This window comes from Paroedura picta, chromosome 1, assembly GCF_049243985.1.
Source record: "Paroedura picta isolate Pp20150507F chromosome 1, Ppicta_v3.0, whole genome shotgun sequence".
Lineage (NCBI taxonomy): Eukaryota > Metazoa > Chordata > Lepidosauria > Squamata > Gekkonidae > Paroedura > Paroedura picta.
In genome coordinates this window covers 178117344-178142576 of record NC_135369.1, presented here as the reverse complement: position 1 = coordinate 178142576, position 25233 = coordinate 178117344, and the positions used below count along the sequence as shown (strand labels likewise).

The 25233-nt window shown below is 46.1% G+C and overlaps 1 protein-coding gene across 2 annotated transcripts in view; it reads left to right on the top strand.

Annotated features, from left to right (window-relative positions):
* Nucleotides 1-25233, top strand: part of SH3BP4 (SH3 domain binding protein 4) — a 69816-nt gene extending 44583 nt beyond the window's left edge. For both annotated transcript variants that reach the window (XM_077313448.1, XM_077313440.1), the window contains exons 3-5: nt 725-3069; nt 20994-21182; nt 21796-25233. In XM_077313448.1, the coding sequence (XP_077169563.1) occupies nt 725-3069; nt 20994-21182; nt 21796-22020 (2759 nt within the window). In that variant the 3' untranslated portion in view covers nt 22021-25233. The remainder of the gene's footprint in view (nt 1-724; nt 3070-20993; nt 21183-21795) is intronic.

The following is a 25233-nucleotide window of genomic DNA, read 5'->3' as shown; positions in this document are numbered from 1 at the left end:
CCCCAGTTCTAAGATTTGCAGCAGATTCTGAGAAGGAGACAAATGTACTTCTTGAATGTACTTCAGACTAAATGTACTTCAGACTAAAGGTTCTGGTAATTACCTTCAAGGCCATACACGGTCAGGGCCCAGTGTACCTGAGGGACCGCCTCCCCGCCTATGCCCCCAAAAGAGCTCTACGCTCTACTGCCTCCAATCAGCTAAGGATCCCTGGCCCTAAAGAAGTCTGCCTGGTCTCAACCAGGGCCAGAGCATTCTCTGTCCTGGCCCCTACCTGGTGGAATGAGCTCCCAGAGGAGACCAGGGCCCTGACGGAGCTTAAACAGTTCCGCAGGGCCTGCAAAAAGGAGCTCCTCCACCAGGCATTTGGCCGAGACCAGACGTAATCAGTCAGCGACCAAGGGCCCCTGCTCCCCCCCACCCCCCCCTCAGAATCCCATCAATAAGCCCTGGACCTGTTTGTATTACTATATTGTTTACTGTTATACTGTGTTGTTATTTGGTTACAATTATTAGTTATCAGTTTTACATGTTTTATGTATTGCTCTCTGTTATAATGTAAACTGCCCTGAGCCTCCGGGGAGGGCGGTATAGAAGTATGATTGATTGATAAATAAATAAATAAATAAATAAATAAATAAATAAATAAATAAATCTTATGCACTGTTGCCAAATCTTTGTATTGTTTTCAGTGGCTCATGATGTTCTCCTTTTTGCTTCGCAGTGCCTTCTCCTAGTGCCTTGATGGGAGACAATCCTACATCATTTGGAAATGCAAAGGAGGTTGTGGCAATCAAGGACTACTGCCCAAATAACTTTACGACCTTGAAGTTCTCCAAAGGTGATCACCTCTATGTCTTAGATACCTCGGGAGGTGAGTGGTGGTATGCTCACAACACCACAGAGATGGGCTACATCCCGTCCTCCTACGTCCAGCCTGTAAACAACCGGAACTCTTCCTTAACAGACAGTGGAATGATAGACAATCTCCTTGAAATCTCTGACGAGGGAGCTAAGGAGCTCGATCTGCTTGGAGACTGGACGGACATAAAGTGGAGCTTAGCAAAAAATAACCCTTTCTTGAATAACGTCCAGACCAACCCTTTTATGAATGGGAATATACAAATGACTCCCGACAGGACTGCAGAACATTCTTCCCAAGCCACGGTGCTGCTCCTTGACACAGGGGTGCCTACGTTTACAGGGTCCAGTTCTGGCACTAATGGGAGGGTAGACAACCATCTTGATGAGGTCCCTTCAGTGAATGGGTTCGAGTTTGAACAGCCAAGCAGACAAGACAACCCTTTTTTCAGAAGCAAGCGTTCCTACAGTCTGTCGGAGCTCTCAGTGCTACAAGCAAAATCGGAAAATCCAACATCAAGCTTTTTCAGTGGGCTGAAATCCCCAACCCCTGAACAGTTCCAAAGCAGGGAAGATTTTAGAACTGCGTGGCTAAACCATCGGAAGCTGGCAAGGTCTTGCCATAATTTGGATCTGCTGGGCCAGAACCTTGGTTGGGGACAGACGCAACCTGTGGAGACCAATATAGTTTGCAAGCTGGATTGCTCCGGGGGAGCTGTTCAGCTTCCGGACACTAATATTAACATTCAGGTTCCACAGGGCCATGTAGCCATTGGGGATACTCAACAGATCTCCATGAAAGCTCTGTTGGACCCACCTCTGGAGCTGAACAGTGACAAATGCACTACCATAAGTCCTGTACTAGAGATTAAGCTGAGCAACATGGAAGTCAGAACCCCGATCGTCCTGGAAATGAAAATATCAGCAGAAGTTAAGAACGATTTAGTGAGCAAGAGTCTAGTAGGAGTGCAGAGCTTGCGGAGTGACATCAAGGATGGGCCCTACTCACCAGTCCCACTCAACTGTTGCTATGGAGACACAATACGAGTTCAGCTGGCGAACCTGGAGCCTTGTATGTATATAGCCGTTGTAGCCCAAGGGCAGAATATCCTGTACCCTTACACTGTTTGGGATTACATCAGTAAAAAAATCACGGTTGGAGTTTACGGTCCAAAGCATATTCATCCTTCTTTCAAAACGGTGGTTGCCATCTTCGGACACGATTGTGCCCCCAAGACACTCTTGGTGACCGAAGTGACGCGGCAGGTACACTCCACAGGGCCTGTCGCGCTGCAGTTGTGGGGCAAGCACCAGTTCACCCTGGCAAGGCCGCAAGACCTAAAGATATGCATGTTTTCAAACATGACAAATTACGAGGTAAGGGCCAGTGAGCAGGCCAAAATGGTAAGAGGCTTCCAAATGAAGTTGGGGAAAGTCAGCCGTCTCATCTTTCCCATCATGTCGCATGACCCTAATGAGCTGTCGGATTTCACCTTGAGAATACAAGTCAAGGACGACAAGCATACCCTTCTGACGCAGTTCTGTGTCCAAACACCGCAGCCGCCTCCCAAAAATACAGCCAGGTCCACTGGACCCAGGCGGTTCTTGAAGAAGAACGAGGTGGGCAAAATAATCTTGTCTCCTCTTGCAACCACCAGCAAATACCCGGTTTTCCACGATCGGCCAGTGACGAGCTTAAAATACGGGAAACTGCTAAAAACTGTGGTGCGGCAAAACAAGAACCATTATCTCTTGGAATATAAGAAAGGGGATGCCATAGGCTTGCTGAGTGAAGAGAAAATCAAACTGAAAGGCCAGCTCTGGACAAAGGAATGGTATATAGGTTACTATCAGGGTAAAATTGGCCTTGTTCACACCAAAAACGTTTTAGTCGTCGGGAAAACGAAGCCAAATAATTTTTGTGGACCTGAGCTTACCACTAGTATGTTGCTTGATCAGATCTTGAGGCCTTGTAAGTTTCTCACCTACATATATGCCTCAGTCAGGACTTTGTTGATGGAAAACATTAGCAGCTGGCGCACATTTGCGGACGCTTTGGGGTATGGCAACTTGCCACTGACTTTTTTCTGCCGTGCGGAGCTGGACAGTGAGCCAGAATGTGTGGCTTCTGTGCTGGAGAAGCTGAAAGAAGACTGTAATAATTCAGACAATAAGGATAGGAAATCTTTCCAGAAGGAACTGATGTCAGTAAGTATTCTAGTGACCTCTTGTATTTTTTAATATGTGATTTATTGTCTCATGCTGTTTTTGTTGAGTTTAGGGTTCAGTGAGACCATCGGTGTGAAGTCACTCAGGCTGAAATGTTTGTCAAATGTTTAAGTTCAGAAACTAATCCTCGTGCATGATCTAGATAGCCAATTCTAAACTTGCCCCAGATTGTGGATCAAAAAATCCTGACTGTTGGGCCAGGGGGCAGATTAAGGGATGAGAATCTCCAGGTTTGCAGGAATATCCAGATAGTTAATTTTTTAAAAAAATACAAAATTGCAAAGTAATGCTTACTAAGATTCTGTGACTGAGGGGAAGAGCAGTGAATACCAGCAGAAAGCATGGGGGAGCAGCAACAATAATAGTCAGGGAAAAGGCAGTAGAGAACACAGTTGGGGGCAGCTGCATGGAGAGGAAGCAGGGACCAGCGTGTAAAGTGCAGGTTTATTTCCAAACCTACTCCCAGTCAGCTAGCTGGTGAGACTTGGAAGAGAAAGTGCATTGGATGGCCTTTCTACTCCAAGCCTCCCTCCTCAGTCACTGATGGCCACCTATTTAGGGACTTTGGCATGGAAATGAAGAAGAGCTAATTTTTATACCCTGCTTTTCACTACTCAAAGTAGTCTCAAAGCAGCTTGCAATTGCCTTCCCTTCTTTTCCTCATAAGAGACACCCTGTGATGTAGATGAGGCTCAGAGAGCTCTGAGAGAACTGTAATTGGCCAATGTCACCCAACTGGCTGCATGTGAAGGTGTGGGGAATCAAGCCTGGTTCTCCAGATTAGATGTCACTGCTCGTTACGACTAGATCAAACCAACTTTCAAAGCTCACCCTGACCGTTTCTGCACTGGAGGCTTTGTGCCAGGCTGCAGGCTGGAGTTTGAGTCGAGGCAAGTTACCCCATCTCTTCCTGCTCTTGCACGGAGGGAGCATTTGGCCCAGTGCACCTCATCCACCTTGGATTTGTGCTTCTGCATGGGAGCCAGGGCAGTGAAGTTCCCAGTGCAGAAATGGTCCCAGAGTAATTTCTCTTCCAAAACCCCCTTTCATGCACACAGACCATATGATGGGTTGGGGTCTGTGCTTTGAGGAGAAAGACCCATTGATGCACTGAAAGTCAGCTGAAAGTCATAATCTCCACTGCCAGCTCAACTGATCAAGGGGAAGACTATAATAATGAATCCCATTATTAGTTCAGCAGTATTAGTTACCGTGCGTGCGCGTTTGCGTCGCTGGCGTGCCGGCTGCCGCGCCTGCCTCTTTCTCCCCCTCTCGCTGCAGGGGGTCAGGCAGGCACAGCCGCTGGTACCCGGTACTATGGCCTTTGCGGCCCGGTACCGGGCCACGGACCGAGGGTTGGAGACTCCTGATCTAGACCAACCCCTGCAGAATGCAGAAAATTCACAACTATCTGCCCACCACAGTGACCATAATTCCATTCCCAGATGATGCCCCCCCCCAAAAAAAACATAGAATCCCTGGCCAGTCTGGCCAGGAAGAAATTTGCCTCTTGACCCCAAAGTGGCAATCTGCATTTCCTTTGGGCATGCAAGAAAGGGCCACAAGAACCAAGCAACAACATAGTCCTTTCTGCCCACCCACCTACAATCTCCCTAAGTTCCCAGAATCAAAAACAAAAAGAGCCCCAGTACATAGATCATGTAGATTCAAACAGCCCAGCAGGAACTGTGCTTTGAAATAAACATCAGCGTATTCTCAAGGAGGAGTGCTTGGAGCTTCGTTAATTTTTCCCCACTACAAATAGCAATGCAATGAAACTCTACCAAGGACATACAGCTACCTGCCATCAACAGTGCACACGAGAGGGCTTAGTTATAAGGCAACCTGCATCGTCTCTCAGACTTGCAGGTTCCACCAGCGACACAAATATGCTGAAATGTACAGTATAAATCGTTGGAGCTAACGGAACAAGAAATAGCTGAGGAATCTGAAAAGGACTGAGTCACCAATAATTTACAGGTGTTTGTCAGATAGATATCAGAGACCTTTATTGGCATAACTATCAGTTACAAGGTGTGGATATTGCTGTGTTTTTCTTCTTTCCCTCCAGATTCTGTAACCGGCATGCTTTAAAACTCACAAATATGCACTACTGATGATTCTATTCGAAATTAAGCCCTTCCAGCACTGCTGTGGTTTCATTTGTTGGTCGTCTGCAGTTTTTGGCAATTTGTTCAGGAGACAAACTTTTCTTGGTCAAATCAATTCCTGCCCTTTGGGGCAGGGATCTGACAAAAGGGAGTTTTGCCTCTAGAAATCAAGTACTCCAAAAAATCTTGTTGGTTTCCTGAAATAATATTGGAGTAAGAGAGAGAGTGACTGGTGATGTTCCGCCATTGCAGGATTCAAAATGGGTTCAAGTAATAATTTCTAAAAAAAAAAAAATAGAATATCTGAGGCCTGCATATTTGAAGGACTGTGTCTCCTAAACCCGTACATTAGCAGTGCTCTCGGGCTTTCTCAACCAGGGTTTCATGAAACCCTGTGGTTTCTTGATGGCTCTGGAGTTTCTTGGTTGCCCTGAAAGGGTTTCCCAGATTGGTGGGAGTTAATTATTTTTTTATTTTTTTAAAAAATTACAATACAATACAAAATGCTTCTTGTGGCACAGAGTGGTAAAGCAGCCGAAGTGCTGTCTGAAAGCTCTGCCCATGAGGCTGGGAGTTCAATCCCAGCAGCCGGATCAAGGTTGACTCAGCCTTCCATCCTTTTGAGGTCGGTAAAATGAGTACCCAGCTTGCTGGGGGGGTAAACGGTAATGACTGGGGAAGGCACTGGCAAACCACCCTGTATTGAGTCTGCCATGAAAACGCTGGAGGTCATCACCCCAAGGATCAGACATGACTCGGTGCTTGCACAGGGGATACCTTTACCGTACAATACAAAAACCTTTAATGGCATCCAAAATATAAAACAGTATACAAATTAGTTCTGTAATACAGATCTATAAAGCTGTAAAAAATTATAGCAGACAAGGGAGCAGCAAATACAAAAAGGTAAAGCCAGACATGCTTACGGCTTTACCCTTTGGGGTTTTTTTTAATTAAACATTTATTGGGTGATATGACCATATATGGTCATGTCCACCTGCTCCGCCTTACAAAACGGCCAATGATGAGCCTGGAGGGGGTGTGGGAAGGGCCCCTGGGTGGGGGTGTACACAACTGTGCTTCCCAGCCATATTCTGCGCAATTGCCCCCTCGTTCTCAAGGTTTGCAGAATCTGGGGGGCCCTTGCTTACCTCACTCCACACAGGGAGTCTCATATAAGTGAGAGTCTCCAAGGGCAGTTGTCTTGAGTCCTACCTGTAAGGAATAATTTAACTCGATCTAAGACGCATCTAGAGCTTCTTGTGGCGCAAAGTGGTAAGGCAGCGACATGCTGTCTGAAGCTGTCTGCCCATGAGGTTGGGAGTTCGATCCCAGCAGCCAGCTCAAGGTTGACTCAGCCTTCCATCCTTCCGAGGTCGGTAAAATGAGTACCCAGCTTGCTGGGGGGTAAACGGCAATAATTGGGGAAGGCACTGGCAAACTGCCCCATACTGAGTCTGCCATGAAAACGCTAGAGGGCGTCACCCCAAGGGTCAGACATGACCCGGTGCTTGCACAGGGGATACCTTTACCTTTAAGACGCATCTCCTTAATCGCAGTTTGAAAAGTTCAAATGGTGGCTTTTGTTTTTAGATTTTGCTTTGGACCAATGCAGCCTCTTTTCACTTTGAAAATGGGCAGCCCTGTGGAGACCATCTGGGCAAAATTAAATGGAGACAATAATAAAAGCAGTGTTGTGATCCAAAATCTGCTGCATATTTTTTCCTCACAGTACTGTCACATTACAGTCAAGCTTTGTGGTACATCTACATTTGTTCCAGTTGCTTCAAGAAGGTACTCACACCAAAAGATTGATAGCAGCCTTTCCTAGAAGTACAATATCCACCCAGTGAAGAGGACAAAAACAAAAACAGATTAATGAAACCGGACTGGAACCTAGAAACAAATTAGGACTGGGAAGGACAGGACGGGACCAGAGGAGTGAGGGAATGCTATAGCTTGTCACCTTCAGCTCTCAACTAAAGATGGCCCAGGCTATTCTCAGCACTATGGACCAAGATGGGTCTCTCTCAGGCCTGCTGTCAATCGTTTCCTTGATTACTGGCAGCCTTTACATTCGCTAATTCAGCCTTTTTTATTGTTGAGAAACCCTTGAAACATTCTTCAAGCTTTGAAAAACTCCAGAGTGTGCAGAATATGGTTGGGAAGCAGAGCTGTGTACATGCCCACCCAGGGCCCCTCCCCTTCCCACCCCCTCCAGACCCATCATTGGCCCTTTTGGGGGAGGGTGGGTCAATGTGACCATATATGGTCATATCTCCCAACAAATGTTTAACAAATATTTAAAATATATAAAAACTAGCTTCAAAGCCCATTTTTAAAAAACTGGGCTTTGAAAAGGGAGAAGGGGTAAGGGGAAGGGAAGGAGAAGGGGGAAACACCCCCCCCCCGCCCACAGCCTACCTTCTCGTCACGTCGTTGGCTTCTGCAGCTGGAGAGCTGCTCCGGCAGAAAGCAACCTCTTGGCGAGAGGGGCAGCAGAGAGGTCCCTGGCCGCCGGGCGCACCGGCGGAGAGCCGCCCCAGGATCTGGGAAGGTCTTTTGCCATGTCGCAGGGGCAGCGGAGAGGCCCCTCCTCACCAGGCATGCCGGCGAAAAGCCTTCCTGGACCCAGGGGCAGCTCGGGTGGGAGCTGTTTGGAGCGGGCCAATCAGGATGTTGGCCCTATTCCATCTTGGACAGCTGGACTTGCTCCACCCCAGGGGCAGTTTCATGAATATAAAGAGAAACCATGGATAAGGATTAATTAATTCCCACCCATTCAGAAAACCCTTCCAGGGCCGTCAAGAAACCCTAGGGTTTCAGAAAACCCTGGTTGAGAAAACCTGCTCTAACTCCTCTGTATTAATGGACAGCCTATCTGTCTTAAAGAAAGAAAAATGGGTGGTTGACGGACTGCTGTATTCAACTTCCATTGAAAAGTTTGGTTTGAGATACTTAGTGCTTGCCCTCCGGGTATAGGAAAGCTAGAGGCCAAACTTGATGAAATCCAAAACCATAATTTAAAATTTAGAGGGATCCCCAGAAATGGTTGGTTCTGGAAGCCAAGCCTTACTCAAGGTTTGTTCCAGGTTTTGAGTGGCCTTCTCAGTCTCTTAAGTAATGAAGTTGACTGTTTAAGTATCTCAAGAAACATGGTTCAGGGTGTTTTCAGTCTATAATCACATTTTGTTTAATGAAAGATTTTCAGGACTAACATATTTTCAGTTTTCTCGTTTTGAAACATTACCACGCTGAGATAAACTAAATAAATGAAAACCATGCTGCATTTTGGGTGGGTAAATTTCCGTTTGATGAAGAAAAGTGTCATTAGAATTGTTGTTGTTGTTATGTGCGAAGTCGTGTCCGACCCATCGCGACCCCATGGACAATGATCCTCCAGGCCTTCCTGTCCTCTACCATTCCCCGGAGCCCATTTATGTTTGCACCAACTGCTTCAGTGACTCCATCCAGCCACCTCATTCTCTGTCGTACCCTTCTTCTTTTGCCCTCAATCGCTCCCAGCATTAGGCTCTTCTCCAGGGAGTCCTTCCTTCTCATGAGGTGGCCAAAGTATTTGAGTTTCATCTTCAGGATCTGGCCTTCTAAGGAGCAGTCAGGGCTGATCTCCTCTAGGACTGACCGGTTTTTTCGCCTTGCAGTCCAAGGGACTCTCAAGAGTCTTCTCCAGCACCAGAGTTCAAAAGCCTCAATTCTTTGACGCTCAGCCTTTCTTATGGTCCAACTTTCACAGCCATACATTGCAACTGGGAAGACCATAGCCTTGACTAAACGCACTTTTGTTGGTGATGTATCTGGTTTTTAGGATGCTGTCTAGATTTGCCATAGCTTTCCTCCCCAGGGGCAAGCGTCTTTTAATTTCTTTGCTGCAGTCCCCATCTGCAGTGATCTTGGAGCCCAGGAAAATAAAATCTGTCACTATCTCCATTTCTTCCCCATCTATTTGCCAGGAATTGAGAGGGCCGGATGCCATGATCTTTGTTTTCTTGATGTTGAGTTTCAAGCCAACTTTTGCATTGTAATCTCTTAGAATTGTAAGAGATGGATTGATTAAGGTATGTGACAGTGCGAGGAAGTTCTATAAAATTGGGTAGGAGGGCTTCTCAGTTGTTTGAGGAAGTTATCTGTACCTCTCTTTGGGCGAACTAGTGTCCTCTTGATTTCAATTGTGCCTTCTGTATTCGGTGGTAGAAGTGAGCATCTGCAAAGAACTACAGGAAGGAAGGATAATTCAGGATTCTCCTTACCTTCCAGATTTTTTGGGGAGAAAGGCAAGCAGGAAATGGCAAATGAGAATTCTGTATGTTTTCAGGATTTGACGAGGCTGAGTTCCCTTCTTCCCAAATAACCACTCTTTTCTTTAGCCTATTTTCTCCTCATCAAGGTGGTGTTTCTTTGGGTAGGGGGATTAGGTTACAAAATCTAAATACTTGCATGTGCAAACTCCCACAGGGCAAATAACACCCCTGGGGCCATTATGGTGCAGGGGGGAGCCTTAAGCCCCTTCCCCACCATGCTGCAGTCCAAATCTGGACCGGGACCTTGAGGGTGCTTCAGAATTGAGCTCTTATCTGCCATCCTTCTGAAAGTTCTTGTGGGGGTTCAGCATTACTGGTGACACCTCATTTGACCGAAATCCCTGTGGGATTCTGTGTTACTCATCCCATCCGTTTTGACCTAAAGCTGTGATTCATTTTATCGGCGGGGTTCAGTTCTTGTCAATTTAAATAGCTTCTCAGAATCCTGACAAAACTTGACCCTGTTTATTTTACCTCCCTCTCCAGTCACCTTTTGATAAATCCCCATAGCTTTTAAAAATATCCATTTGGGCTGGACTTCTTTGTCAGCTTTCTATTTGTGTAAATGCTAAAGTTAGTAGCATAGCGATTACTGTTCTCTGTGGGTTCAGCAGTTCTTACTTCTCACTCCAGGTCAATAGAACCACATCGGAGAAATCTTTGGTTTAGGCCGTTCCATGACAGACTGCTTCAATATACAGGCATTTAATTTGTGGTACTGAGAACTTCTGTCTCTCTGTCACAACTCAAACATATATTTCGTTTTATTTACTTTGTACCCCACTCTTCTCCCTCAGCAGCTTTGAGACTCCTTTGGGTAGTAAAAAGCAAAAAATCAAAACAACAATTCCTCTTCATCTAATGGTGACCCAAAATAGCTCCCGTTGTTCTCCTCCATTTTATTCTCACAAGATAAACTAGATCAGACTTTCTTGACAGCTCTGGAAGGGTTTCCTGAATAAAGAAGAAGAAAAGTTGGTTCTTATATGCCACTTTTCTCTTCCCGAAGGAGTCTCAACGCGGCTTACAGTTGCCTTCCCTTTCCTCTCCCCACAACAGACACCCTGTGAGGTGGGTGAGCCTGAGAGAGCCCTGATATCACTGCTCGGTCTGAACAGCTTTATCAGTCCCTTGGTCACCCCGCTGGCTGTATATTGGGGAATGCGGAATCAAACCCGATTAGAAGTCCACCCGCCTATCCACTACACCAAGCTGGCTCTTGGGTAGGAGCTAATTAATTTTAATGTATTTTTAAAACTTTGTTACACATTTATTCGCAGGGCCTTTAAGACGGAGCTCTTCCGCCAGGCTTATAGTTGAGGCCAGGCGGAAAAGAAGATCAGCCCCCTCCCTCGCAAACTGGCGGTAGAGAGTGTTACCTCCCCTCCCATAGTTGAGGATGCGGAGACTAAATGAGTTAGACTAAGCCATCATTGTTGCCACTGTGGTCCAATTGATCACCAACTATTGTAAATTTATTGGAACTTATTGTTACCTTGAAGAGCCTCTTGTGGCGCAGAGTGGTAAGGCAGCGATATGCTGTCTGAATCTGTCTGCCCATGAGGTTGGGAGTTCAATCCCAGCAGCCGGCTCAAGGTTGACTCAGCCTTCCATCCTTCCGAGGTCGGTAAAATGAGTACCCAGCTTGCTGGGCGGTAAACGGTGATGACTGGGGAAGGCACTGGCAAACCACCCCATATTGAGTCTGCCAAGAAAACGCTAGAGGGCGTCACCCCAAGGGTCAGACATGACTCGGTGCTTGCACAGGGGATACCTTTACCTTTATTGTTACCTTATGTTTTTTAGGGGATGGGGTTATGTAAGCCACCTCGAGCCTTCGGGGGGGAGGCGGGATATAAATATAATAATAATAATAATAATAATAATAATAATAATAATAATAATAATAATAATAATAATATGACCCTATATAGTCATGTCGACCCTCACGCCCCATCCCCAAATGGCCAATGATGGGCCTGGAGGGGATGGGAAAGGGAGGGTCCCCAGGTGGGCTTCCCAACCACGTTCTGCACAATCATGCCACTTCTGGCGTTTCTTGAATCCTGAAGACTGCTTCAGGGGTTTCTCAATGTTAAAAAAGTTGAGAAAGGCTGAGCTAAATAGAGTGTGACTGGCTCAAGGTCACCCAGCAATTTTGCATTGCAGAGCAGGGATTCTTTGCTTATATAAATAAAATACATTTGAAATGGCTAAATAAATAATTCAAACAGGTGTCTCACAGATCCTTATCCAGCACTCTAACCAGGACACCACACTGGCTTTTCTCCAGATAATTTGAGGGTGGGAAGATTGGGTTAAAGGTGCTCATTGTTTCATTATTTCCTTTTTGTTATCAAACAGTCCATAATTGATTACAGGAATGGACCAGAAGAATAGAACATAGGAGAGTGGCTATAAGAATAAATAAATATGGGTATCCCTCTGTTCTTCTTGGGAATTTTTTATTATATTTATTAAATATAATAAATGATCTACAATCATTATAGCAGAGACCGTGCAGCAGCACATGTCCAATTTCCTTAGTAGCCCAAGAATATATGCCAGCCTTTCTCAACTTACTTACTGTAGAGAAATCACTGGAACATTCTTCAGGCTCCAAGAGACCCCAGAAGTGGCGCAATCGTGCAGAATATGACTAGGAAGCAGAGCTGTGGACACGCCCACCCATGGCCCCTCCCCTTCCCATCGTCTCCAAGGCCCATCATTGGCTATTTTGGAATGGGCTGGGTGGGTTGACATGACCATATATGGTCATATCCCCTGATAAATGTTTAACAAATCAAAAATATATTAAAAATTAATTAGCTCCTACCCATTCAAGAAACCTTTTCCAGAGCCATCAAGAAAGTCTGGTATACGCTTATGAAGCAGTACACCACAGTATCTCCCATCTAAGTAAAACAGATGGAAGAACATTGAGTTGGGTAAGAGTGAAAGCTATTGTGTGGCTATCAATAAATTGGCTAAATAATTTGACAACACCTTTTTTTTTTAGTTACCTCCATTAGTACTTTCTCTATGCCTGGCAATATTCTTCAGGGGAGCTGATTCTGCTTACTTTTGTTTTGTTTTTGTTTGTTCGTTTTTGACTATAGTCCCCTCTTACAGCATGCAGAGAGCAATACTGCTAGCCTCATAGCTGCCCCAGGCATAGCTTTCAGGGTCACACGCAGTGCTCCCCCCCCCCCAAAGGGCCATTTACCTTCAAGTGCCAAAGGGAGGAAGATAAAAGGAAGCCAGCATGGCTACAGCGCCCTATAAACTAATTTCTATGGTGGCTGATAGGGGACAATACAAAAAGAGAGCCTGCCCTGCCTTTACTACCTTCAGCTTCAGATTGGATGTGGTAGCCAGGGTGGGTGGGTGGGGTTCTCAGCCTCACTCTTTCTGTGCGTGGAAATTCTGGAGGCACCAGCCTTCATTCCTCTACTGCACACTTCCTTCCCAGGCCCCAGCTCTTGCCTGCTTGGAGACAGCACAGTGTACACACGCACACTTGAGATCTGCAAGAGCCCCAAGTTGGCCACCCTCTTGCCAGGTGCCTTTTTTGCTGCCAGAAGCCTCTGTTCTTGGCTTGGGAAGCCAGAGGTCTCCTCATGAGCAAGCATCTTCCTTCGGGTGCTGCTGCTTCATCTCCTTTCCCTCACTGTGCTTTGCTCTCTATTCCAGCAGGAAGCGCTATTGGCTACATTGGATCTAGGGTCTGAACAAAAGCGATATTCTCAAGTGCTAGGGATTGGAGGGCAGGATAAATGCCCAAGGCCTTTGTTTTGATGATCACTCTATTGAAGCATCTCCTTAAAGTGTGCTTTTGTCCACCGTTTCTCTCTGAATCAGCAAAAGAAAGTGTAGTAAAATGGATAGTAAACAGTTAACTGGAACATGACTAGGAGTGGAGGAAAACTCCACCCCCTGAATTTGCTCTTCCTTTGTTTCTATTCCTATGTTCTTAAAATTTGGCTTGGAATCAAGAACTTACTTCTGCAGTTCCTGTGAATACATAGATGTAATGTCTCCCCTCCCCCCATGAGATTACAAAAGAAAGAATGGGAGGGTTTAGCTTCATTCCAAAGTACCTCTCTGGCACTGATAAGGGCTTTAATTGTTTGGGAGAAATACCTTTTTGCTGGCAAATTTTGTTGGTCTTAAGGTTGTCCCTGGACTCAACCTTTGTTCAGTTAATGTTTCTTTGACCCAGCTTGTTCTGCCACATGGCCTTGTGCTGAAGGATGCAGTGTTTGCTTTGATCCTAAGCCTATTTGCCAGTAGGTTTAGTGGTGCTTACTGCCAAGTTAGTGTGGGGAAGGTTGTTGGTCTTAAGGCTGCAGCTGGATTCAAAATTTATTCTTCTCTACTGCTCCCGACCAACACGGCTACAAAACAGATAATGCCCCTATAAGCCTGGAAATCTGAAATGATGCTCGTGGTTGGTTGGTTGTACTCAATGTTTTTCAGAGCCAGAGACTAAAATGGGTTTTCTTTTAAGTCAGGAAACCCAGAAATCACTTGGTAGCCATTTATTAACTTTTAACTGTGGAGATAAAGTGCAAATGTTACATGAGATGTAAAGTCAATTGAAGGCCAAACTGCATAGTTTTTGCTTTGTGTTACATTATTTTATGCACAATGGCTTGCTGGTCCATTTGTCAGATACTTTTCTTTAGTTGTATAATAATAGTAGGGGGGAAATGTTTAAGTGTGTGGGGTGAGGAAGGTAATTTTCACTGATTCCCCCTTCTGTATTCAGTCTGTGATGCATTTTAAAAAAATGTATAACCTCAGCTTGCATATTATCTGGCAACAGTTCAATAATTTCTATATTTGCTTCTTCAAAAATGGTCAGGTTCATGTCTAGAAATGAACACCAACAGTCACTTGATGTCAGGTACAGAACAGCAGGAGAGTTGAAATATAAGCATAGTTGTTCTGGTCAGGCCCATAATGGGCTGCTGTCTACTTTGGTCTAGTGCCCCCTCCCACAGGGCTGGTTTATCCATGTCCCCTACACTTCCAGGAGCCCCACAAGGTGTCTCCCACCCTATGGATGAGGGCCATAACCTCTCCCCTCCGTCTTTTCCTTCTTTAAGCGTTAGCATTAGGAGAGAGCTCATCAAGCCACCACCAACTGGCTTGCGGAGTCCCCCAAGGGGCAATCCTCTCTCCAACCCTTTAACATCTTTATGCGCCCTCTTGCCCAGCTGGTGCGAAAGCTTGGGCTGGGTTGTCACCAATATGCCGATGACACCCAGCTCTTCCTCCTGATGGATGGCTGCCCTGACTCTCCCCCAGAAGCCTTAGCCAGCTGCCTGGAAGCGGTGATGGGGTGACTCAAGCAGAGTCGTCTGAAGCTCAACCCTTCAAAGATGGAGGTCCTGTGGCTGGGCAGGAAAGGTCCAAGTGAGGAAGCGTGCCTACCCAATCTGGATGGAGTGCAGCTAAAAGTGGCCCACTCCGCCAGGAACCTGGGAGTGATACTTGATGCCTCCCTCTCAATGGAGGCTCAGATCACCTTCGCCAAGCCAAATACTAGTGCCCTACTTGGCCCTGGAACACCTTGCCGCAGTGATCCACGCAACGGTCACCTCTAGGCTGGACTTCTGTAAATCGCTCTACACTGGACTGCCCTTATCCTTGATCCGGAAACTGCAACTGGTCCAGAACGTGGCTGCCAGGGTCCTCACAGCAACATCTCGGAGGTCCCACGTCTGGCCTATCCTCCAGCAGCTGCACTGGCTCCCGGTTGAATTCCGGATCAGGCTTAAGGTGTTGGTTATCACTTTTAAGGCCATACGAAGTCTGGGCCCAGTATACCTGAGGGACCGCCTCTCCACCTACACTCCTCATAGAGCCTTGCGCTCTTTACTGCATCCAACCTCCTGGTGATCCCTGGCCCCAAGGAAGCCCGTTTGACCTCAACCAGGGCCAGAGCTTTCTCCATTCTGGCCCCCACCTGGTGGAACGAGCTCCCAGAGGAGATCAGGGCCCTGACAGAACCTAAACAGTTCCACAGGGCCTGCAAAAGGGAGCTCCTCCGCCAGGCATTTGGTTGAGGTTGACCCAAACAGTTAGACTGTTGATTCTTAGAGAAGCAAACATTCAGAATTTATCCATTACCGTAGTTTCCTTTGTTTTTGTGCTTCCAGTTGGCCCCAAAGCTCCGCCCTACGACCAACACTAATCGGTTTAACCCACTGGGTCCCAGTAAGAGTTATGCTGAGGCTTTCACAATTTCTATTTTATAATGTTATTGTTTTTGATCTTTATTATTGTTATATTATTATTATATTTTTTGTTATTATTATTATATTGTTATTATTGTTATATTGTTATTACTGTTACCTGTTACCATATGTTAATTGTATCTCCTCCTGTTTTCTGTAAACCGCCCTGAGCCCTCGGGGAGGGCGGTATATAAATATAATAAATAAATAATAAATAAATAAATAAAGACACTCAAGAGTAACACCCCTTTCCACTGCCCACTGCCCCCTCCACCCCCAGTCAGACTACTGCCACAATTTTACTCTGCTAGGGCACTGCAAATCCTTAAACTGGGTCTGGTGCTACCAGCTCCACGAATCCATAAACCACTCCTGCCCTCACAAAAAATTTATTTTACAGACCTGGGTAAAAGACCACAAATTCTCTTCCCCTGTTGTTACATACCCTAAGTCAGTGGGTCTCAACCTGGGGGTCAAACTGCCCTTTCACAGGGGTTGCCGCAGGGCAAGCAGGTTGGCCGGGGAGAGGGGGGGCCGCCATCCACACAACACCACAGCCTTTCAGGGTAGATTGAGATAGAGCATTCTTCTGTCTGGAGCAGCGGAAAAGAGTGAGATCGGCATGGCGGGACAAGAGGCAGAACTGAACTGAGAAACCCCGGGAGGAAAAACAATTTATATACAATCCTGAACAATGGATCTTCATGCATTGGTCAGTTTCGGTTTAATTTCTGTGAAAGAACCCTTGCATAATTTTATGGTTGGGGGTCACCACATGAGGAACTATATTAAATCATTAGGAAGGTTGAGAACCACTGCCCTAAGTAATGAAACTCAGCTAGGCTAGTTAGATTCTAGTCCAGTAGCATTGTATAGACCAGCAAGATATTGGAGGGTATAAGCATTCAAGTGGCAAAGCTTTATTGCCAGAAACCTTCCCCTATATCAGAGAGCTTAGACTGAGGAGCTTGTACCCCAGCTTGGCTACCTGCTGAAGGTAGGATAGACTGTTGATTCTTAGAGAAGCAAGCATTCAGAATTTATCCATTACCGTAGTTTCCTTTGTTTGGTTGCTTCAGTACCACATGTTCACAACTGCTGTCCAGTACCGAGAGCCACCACAGAGATCTCATCAAAAACGGGCAGTGTCAAAGGAGTTTTTATCAGCCCTGGCTTGGGTCCATTCCACAAGGCCCTTTGGCTGTTCTTATTTTGAAGGGTTATTTATTATTCTTTCATCTCTCATGCTGTGTATCCTAAATTTGATTCTCTGGGGTAGTTGGGAGCTGGTAACTTTTTGTTCTCCTCAGTCGTAGCTTTGGAGAACTCTGTTCTTGTGTCTTTCCTTTGCCAGCCAGCATGGAGTCCTTTATAGCAGGGGTAGTCAACCTGTGGCCCTCCAGATGTCCATGGACTACAATCCCCATGAGCCCCTGCCAGTGTTTTCTGGCAGGGGCTCATGGGAATTGTAGTCCATGAACATCTGGAGGGCCACAGGTTGACTACCCCTGCTGTATAGCCTTGGAGACTATACCGTGCACACAAACCCAGCCATAGTACATTTTGATTGTGCTTTCTGGGATGTAAGGCATTTTCCCACAATCCCGTATTGAGACTAAGAGCTTCAGCATCTTTGCTTCCTCACCCTATTGTTGAAATTCGAATGGTTGTGTTCTGCTCAGCTGCCCAATTTGGGATTCTCATGGAGCTGGTCACTTCCACAGGCTCTGTCTACATACCATGGCTAGTTAGACTAATGGGTCTTGGCTGCCCCAATTTACACAAGAGGATGTGACTCAGCTACTGTGCTTGACTGAGCGCTAGCTGGGGATTTTAAGGGGGGATTAAGGGCTGAGGCTGTCTAAAGCTGTTATGCATTTATTCAGGTTAACCTTCTTAGCCATTGTGCTCAGTCCTAAATGCTGAGCATTTAGGGGACTGTTTCAAAGCATGTTGGGGAATTCTCCTCCTTGACTGTAAAATGGTTAAAGAATGGAGAGATGAAAGCCCTGATATCCCTCCCCATCAAATTTTTTTTTTCAATTATCCGATAGAAAAATCGGGACATTTTGGGTACACGGGAAAACTATTGTGATTCTTCCATCGCCACCCTGTTTGAATCAAGGAAAAAAGAGTTCTCTCAAATGGAATAGCGTGGAATTTTTAATGTAATTTTTTATCTATAATATTTTCAAAATTGTTTGATATGAAAACATCTAGTTGCACTCTCTCCCTGGAAAGAAATGGAAGTAAGTTATGGAGGTTATGTGGGGTGTCGGGGAGAGGAGAGGAATGAAAGGGTGAGGGGAGAGGAAAGGACCCTCCTCCTCCCCCCTCCTCACGAAACCCAGAGGGGAAGGGTGGGGGGAGTTAAAGCCTCAATCCCTTTTGTCTCCATCAGCTTCAGCCATGCTCCAAGCAGTCAGAAAGCACTGCTTGAAGCCAGCGGGGAAGCAGTGAGGGGTGTGGAGCCCCACTTCTCTGTCCGCAATGGCTCCTCATGTGCTTGTCAGAAGCGGCAGGAAGGCGGCAGCCAGGTAGTCCGTGTCACTTGGCTCATTCAAAGAGCTGGCAGAAGAGACTGAGCAGCACTACTTGGAGCTCCCATCCTGCCTTCCTCAGATGGGGTACATCTAGCCGCCTTCCAACACAGGGACCGCGCTTGCCGTTCTGGCCGGGGCAGGTTCTCCACCAGGGGGCCGAACTCCGAATTTGGCACATGGTTTCATGGGCATTGATTTTGCCAGAACCGCCGTGCTGTCCCCGGGGGTGGGGTGGGGGGGGGGAGTTCCCTGTGGCTCCCAGGACTGCTCACCTTCATTACCCCCCCCCCCCGAGGTGTTGCTGGCACTGTCAAATGGATGCTGGGGCCAGAGGATCTCTCGCCTGGCATCCCAACTGGAGTGGGGTTTGAGGGAGAAGCCATTGTTAGTCTGCCGACCTCCAAGGGAGTCCGAAACGTTCCTGGAATTAGAACAGATCTCCAGACAGCAAAGATTGATCCCCCTGGAGAAAAAATTGTTGCAAGAATCGACTTCTTGTGTCAACTCTGTGTGAAAACATCATGGCCGGGAGGGGTAGACGCAAATGCCCGGATGTCTCCCCTCTCTCCTCCGCCATGACATTTTCACATAGATCTAATGTGAGGACCTGATTCTCACAGCTTTTTTTGTTTAAATGTTAATGATTTTCACAGTAATTAATACGTTATAATAAGCTTAATGATAATATGTTATTAAAGACGTCAGTGTTTTTGGTTTTACAAACTACCGCTTTATATCCCGTGTGCCGGTAGTCCTACTGAGAGATGGCGTGAGAGTGCTTCCGTCCAAATAATGCACTTTTGATTGCAGAATTTGCTTTCTGCCTCCGATTTTATTTTTCACCTTCTTCTCAGATGGCAGCCATCAGGGCACATGTGTGCTGTGTTAGCACAGGGCGCAGCTGTTTTCACTCTGTAGTGCAGGAAGGCTGGCATAAGGCCCCAGTTTCAATCCCCTGTTAAAAATAGTCAAGGAGGTGATGTGAAAAACCCCTACCTGAGACCCTGGAGGGCTGATGCCAGTTTGAGTAAACAGTACTCTCCTTGATGGACCAAATGGTATGATTCAGTATAAGTCAGCTTCATGTGTTTAAAGGTAAAGGTATCCCCTGTGCAAGCACTGGGTCATGTCTGACCCTTGGGGTGACGCCCTCTAGCGTTTTCATGGCAGACTCAATACGGGGTGGTTTGCCAGTGCCTTCCCCAGTCATTACCGTTTACCCCCCAGCAAGCTCATTTTACCGACCTCGGGAGGATGGAAGGCTGAGTCAACCTTGAGCCGGCTGCTGGGATTGAACTCCCAGCCTCATGGTCAGAGCTTCAGACAGCATGTCGGCTGCCTTACCACCCTAAGCCACAAGAGGCTCTTACATGTGTTTATGAGGGTGCAAATCCCTCAAGAGCCAGTTTGGTGTAGTGGTTAAGAACAGCAGCCTCTAATCTGGAGAACCGGGTTTGATTCCCCATTCCTCCATGTGCAGCCAGCTGGGTTACTTTGGACTGGTCGCAATTCTGTCAAAGCTCTCTCATCTTCACCTACTTCACAAGCTGTCTGTTGTGGGAAGAAGAAGGGAAGGGAAGGGAAGGCGATTGTAAGCCTGAATCCCTTATAGAAAATTCAACCCACTCTCTGAAGCCATAACTTGTTTAAATGTATGTGTTTTGGCCAGGTTTTTCCTGGAGACCTGTGCTGCTGATCTGTTCCTTGAAACCAACCTGAAAATAATTCTTCTGTGTTGCCTATATTTACCGCATAGTAGGAAACCCATTCTTATATACCCATTCCTTAAGAAAACCTGACAACTGAAGGGAAGGTTTATGGCTTAAAACCTAGTTCTCCCAAAATCATTGAACCAGGCTGTCTCAACCAGGGTTTCATGAAACCTTGGGGTTTCTTGACAGCCCTGGAAGGGTTTCCTGAATGGGTGGGAGTTAATTTTTATATATATTTTAAAATTCATTAAACATCTATCGAGTGATAGGACCATATATTATGTCAACCCACCCACCCCCCTCCCAAAATGTCCTGTGATGGGCCTGGACTGGGTGGGAAGGGAAGGGGCCCCGGGTGGGCATGTACACAGCTATGCTCCCCAACCATATTCTGCGCGATCGCGCCACTTCTGGCTTTTCTCAAACCTTGAAGAATGTTTCAGGGGTTTTTCAGTGGTAAAAAAAGTTGAATTAGGCTGCCTTAGAGGCAGTGTGGTTCCCCTCAGTTGGTAGAACAAGCCTGTCACACCTCCAATTCTATATTCAAGAACATGTTTTTTTAAATGTGAGTAATTAAGCAAAAAAGAGCCTCTTGTGGCGCAGAGTGGTAAGGGAGCAGACATGCAGTCTGAAAGCTCTGCCCATAAGGCTAGGAGTTCAGTCCCAGCAGCCGGCTCAAGCTTGACTCAGCCTTCCATCCTTCCGAGGTCAGTAAAATGAGTACCCAGCTTGCTGGGGGGTAAACGGTAATGACTGGGGAAGGCACTGGCAAACCACCCCGTATTGAGTCTGCCATGAAAACGCTGGAGGGCGTCACCCCAAGGGTCAGACATGACCCGGTGCTTGCACAGGGGATACCATTACCTTTACCTTTAATTAAGCAAAAGAAACATTGGGATAATGGCCAATCTCAAAGGTGTGAGATTCCAAGGAAAGACAACTAACTTGGACTTTTCCTTCTGTTTTCTGTCAGGCCTTGCTCAAAATGGACTGCCAGGGCTTGGTGGTCAGATTAATTCAGGATTTCGTGCTGCTGACGACAGCTGTAGAAGTGGCCCAGCGTTGGAGGGAGCTTGCTGAGAAATTGGCCAAGGTTTCCAAGCAACAGATGGATGCCTATGAAGCCCCCCATCGGGACAAGAACGGTGCTGTGGATAGTGAGGTATGGGAGGGGTTCTAGGCTTGCCGCATGACGGACTCTGTACAATAGCCTGGACAAACCATTTGTTATTGTGTTCAGCGGCTGTTTGGATTGCGACACTTTTTTGTCCCCTTGATTCTGTGCCCAGAGAACTCAGCCAGATAGAATTGCCTCTGTCCGTAATAGATCTGCTCTTCTCCATGTTTTGGAGATACTTCAAGTCGACGTAGGTGAGCAAAAAGGGAACTTGAGGAGCAGATTGCTGAAATCATTAAGACAACTATATCAGGAGCAGGAAACTGGCCAGGAAGGCTACTGGGCCATTGGATGAAAAGGAAAGAAGGGCTTAAGAAAGACAAGGAGGTGGCAAGCAAACTGATGCAAACTGCTTGCATCTGTTCTCACTGTGGAACATGGAGGACATGTACCCAGGCTGGAGCTGCATAAGTAGGCATAAGTGTTGGTTTGTAAGTAGGCCAGTTAAAGCATACATCAGGGAAACATAGGCAATATCTCAAGTCCTACATCGGCAATCCTGGCAGTGTTATATACAGAATATGGAAGGATCATCTCTTCGAATGATGGAACAGTTCTGGTGTGTTAACGTGAGCATCTTTGTCTTTGTCTCCGGTAGGCCATGTGGAAACCAGCCTATGACTTCATGCTAACGTGGAGCAACCAGATGGGAGACAGCTACCGTGACGTTACTCAGGAGCTTCACACAGGCCTGGATAAAATGAAGAGTCCAATCACAAAGCGCTGGAAGCATCTCACAGGGACCTTGATCTTGGTCAACACCTTGGATATTCTGCGGGCCACTGCCTTTAGTTCTCAAGAGGGTGAGGACTGTGCCATCTGATAGGGCGCCCGAGACCTCGTCCAAACTGGATGCCGGTTGACTTGCGGTGTGCCAGAGACGGAAACAGGTCTTCAGAAGCCAAAGTTTTGGGGCTGTGGGTTTTCAAGGCTTGGAGTGCAAACTTCTTAATGTTTATCTCCCCTTGGCAAGAAGACACCCAGGACTACCTTGTGTCCTATGCCTTGTGGCTCAAAGTTTTCTTAATCTGTTCACTTTTTAAAGATAAAACTTTAAAAGAAAAGAACATTTGCAAAGCTCAGACTTCTTAAGAATAGCAGAAAGTCACTTTAGGGAGGAGTTAACATTCTTACAGGTCATGAAGAACATTTTAGTCCTTTTTTGACAAAAATTATCAGAAGACGGTGAGTCATATCACTACAAAGCACACCTGCCTCCCGGAAGTCTGAAATTTTGCAGTGTGGCTCGGACGACTGTTTATAAATCAGTGTGCTTAATTTTACCTGTTCCTGTGATCCTACGTGTGTTATTACAGTTCCCCAAAATTTGCTTTTTTTGTAAAGCAGAAAATACATTTTTTCTCCCCGCTAACTGATTTTTGTAACCCAAAAGTTAGCACTGCATCTTAATGTCCCAGCACAAGGTTTGTTCCACTTCTCTCTGCTTCCAATCTCCATGAGAAAGAACCAGAAATTAATTCAGGTTACAAGGCTTGCCCTGTCTCCCTTCTCTTTTAGTGAATTTTCATGGAGGCCACCTTTTCACTTCATTCTGAAGTAAGAGTGTTAGTCAGCTCCCACGCAAAATGGTCAGAGGTTTACGTTTTCTGGATGTCTTTAAAAAATAGAGGAAATTGTTGCTCCTTGGTTTGTTGTGAGTGGTACTAAGTTTTGGGCTTAGTTGCCCATCACATTTGTAAACCTTTGCCTTGGCCAAATGATGCTAGACTTTAGGTGAGGATTTACATAGCAGCATACAAAACATACTAACTTTCCATGTGGTTGGAACCGTCCGGTCGAAGAGGAGACTAGAATCCCACTCACTGACTTGTAGTTTTCTATCTGGAAGGAAGGGTTTTCTGGGGGGGAGAGGGCGGGGAACATTCCATCATATGAACACGCACACCCTGCAGTGTTAAATCGGGTAGCCTAGAGATCCTTAATATCTGATTAGCCTCTTTTGATCAGTAAAAATGCTCATTTCTAGAGCAGTCTGTGATCATGCTCCGAGGGTACAGTGCCCTTGCAGATGGCTATTTCTGGGTCCTGGATGTTTACCGTATGTGCAACATGCTGTATAATGTTATGCTAGAAGGGACCTAGCACAACCATTCTGGCTGTAAAGCTCTTTAAAGCTATCCAGGCTTTTAAAGCTATCCAAAAATAGCATAGTACTACCTATGTCCACCTTTCCATCTCAAAGGATTCCGGGTTTTTTTAGTGTGTATTTGGGGGAGGGGGGTTTCCCCAAAGAAGATGACTCTCTTCAACTTAAGACATATTTAGTAAATCTCCCAAATTATGAGGGTGCTGTTAGCAGCTTGTGTATGAAAAGTTTTCTTTTCTCAGCCAAGGTTCATGAGAAGGTATAAATAAGACTTCTTTGACTTCGGTTACTAGACCTCACTAAGTATCTGGGGAAATCAGTGGGGCCTACCAGCTGACTCATGCACAGTTGTGCTTTGAGAAGGGAGGCTACATCGTCACCCTCCCACCTGCCCTGCAGGTGTTCCAAGCCCCATTGTGGGCTGCTCAAACGACAACAAAATGCCCCCTAACAAAATACTGATTTTCCTCCTGGAGGCATGGCACCTGGACCCTAAAATCATTGCAAGTGGAATGGCTGAGTGGTCAGCGTTCATGAGAATGTCGGCCAACGCTTAACATCTTTCCAAAGGAACACCAAACCCGCTCGATACGACGATTTCTAAGTCATAGCCATCTTTGTCGATGTGGCTTAGATTTGTCTTTTTGGGCCCAGGTTGACCTTCCAAGCAGTTGCCTCACTGCAGAACGACTTTGCCATCATCATTTCCAAAATTCTACAAAATCAGAATTTGGCTTGTTAGAAAGAAGCGCCTGTTGTTCTCCGCCTGTGTCGATGACCAGAGAGTGCCTGGAATGATCCTTTTGCATAATTTTTTCCTTATTTGTTTAGCAATATTTGCATCATGTACTATTGGAATAAAGAGTGTATTCCCCCCCCCCTTCTATGCCAAATCTGAATCTAAACACCCTATAGCAGGCGTAGCCAAACCGCGGCTCTCCAGATGTCCATGGACTACAAGTACCATGAGCCCCCGCTGCTGGCAGGGGCTCATGGTACTTGTAGTCCATGGACATCTGGAGAGCTGCGGTTTGGCCACGCCTGCCATAGAATAAGAAATTGGGAAAGGAGACATTTTTGCACCTTTTGAAGTCTGTGTTGCAGGCTGTAGACCTAGGACTTAAGAGTAGCTTTGAGTAATTAATTATTATTATTTTTTTAACATTTTGGCAGTTCCCAATCCGGAACTGAAAATGATCTGTGAGTGGTGAGCCTGCATCTATAGGCCCGCCCTAAGCTGAGAAGATATCACACGTATGGTTCATGTGCAGATCCATTAATTAATTGATCAGAGAGACACATAGATAGAATGCCCGCCTTCTGTTTGCACGTGGGCCGCCCCATTGCATAAAGTCCACCTCGTTCTTCTCCTGGACCTTCTGTCTATGTAGTTTCTGCTGGGGAGCATGACAGGTCTGGTCCGGGTTTAATCTCAGAGCCAGAATTTTGATGAGTGTAAGAGCTGGGTCGCTCAATTAGAATGAACTTTTAATTGATTTAGTTTTGTGGACTTGGGGGGGGGGGGGTTCTAGTTCCTGGAACTAGACTGAAGAGTTCACAGGGTATGGAGGAGAGGGATTAGTATGCCTTGTTTCTGCCATTTTTTTTCTAACTACCTCAAGGGTCGTACACCTATTCATGTTTTGGCAAAGACTAGAAGCTCCCTTAGATGACTCCTTCCACGGAGACCTGTTGAATCACAGCAGCAGTTTTTCGGGATTAGTCGGTGCCGTTGCTGCGTGATCCATTTCGTTTGAACTCAAAAGCCAGCTCCCGGGGCACCGTTTCTTGCCAAATGCCTTTGACTCAAAGTAGGCCTTTACAAGCCTGCTTTGAATTTTACATGAATACACTGTACAGTGGTTGGTTTATTGTGCAATTTTTTTAATGTCATCGAACAATATGATTAAAGCCGATGTTTGAATATCA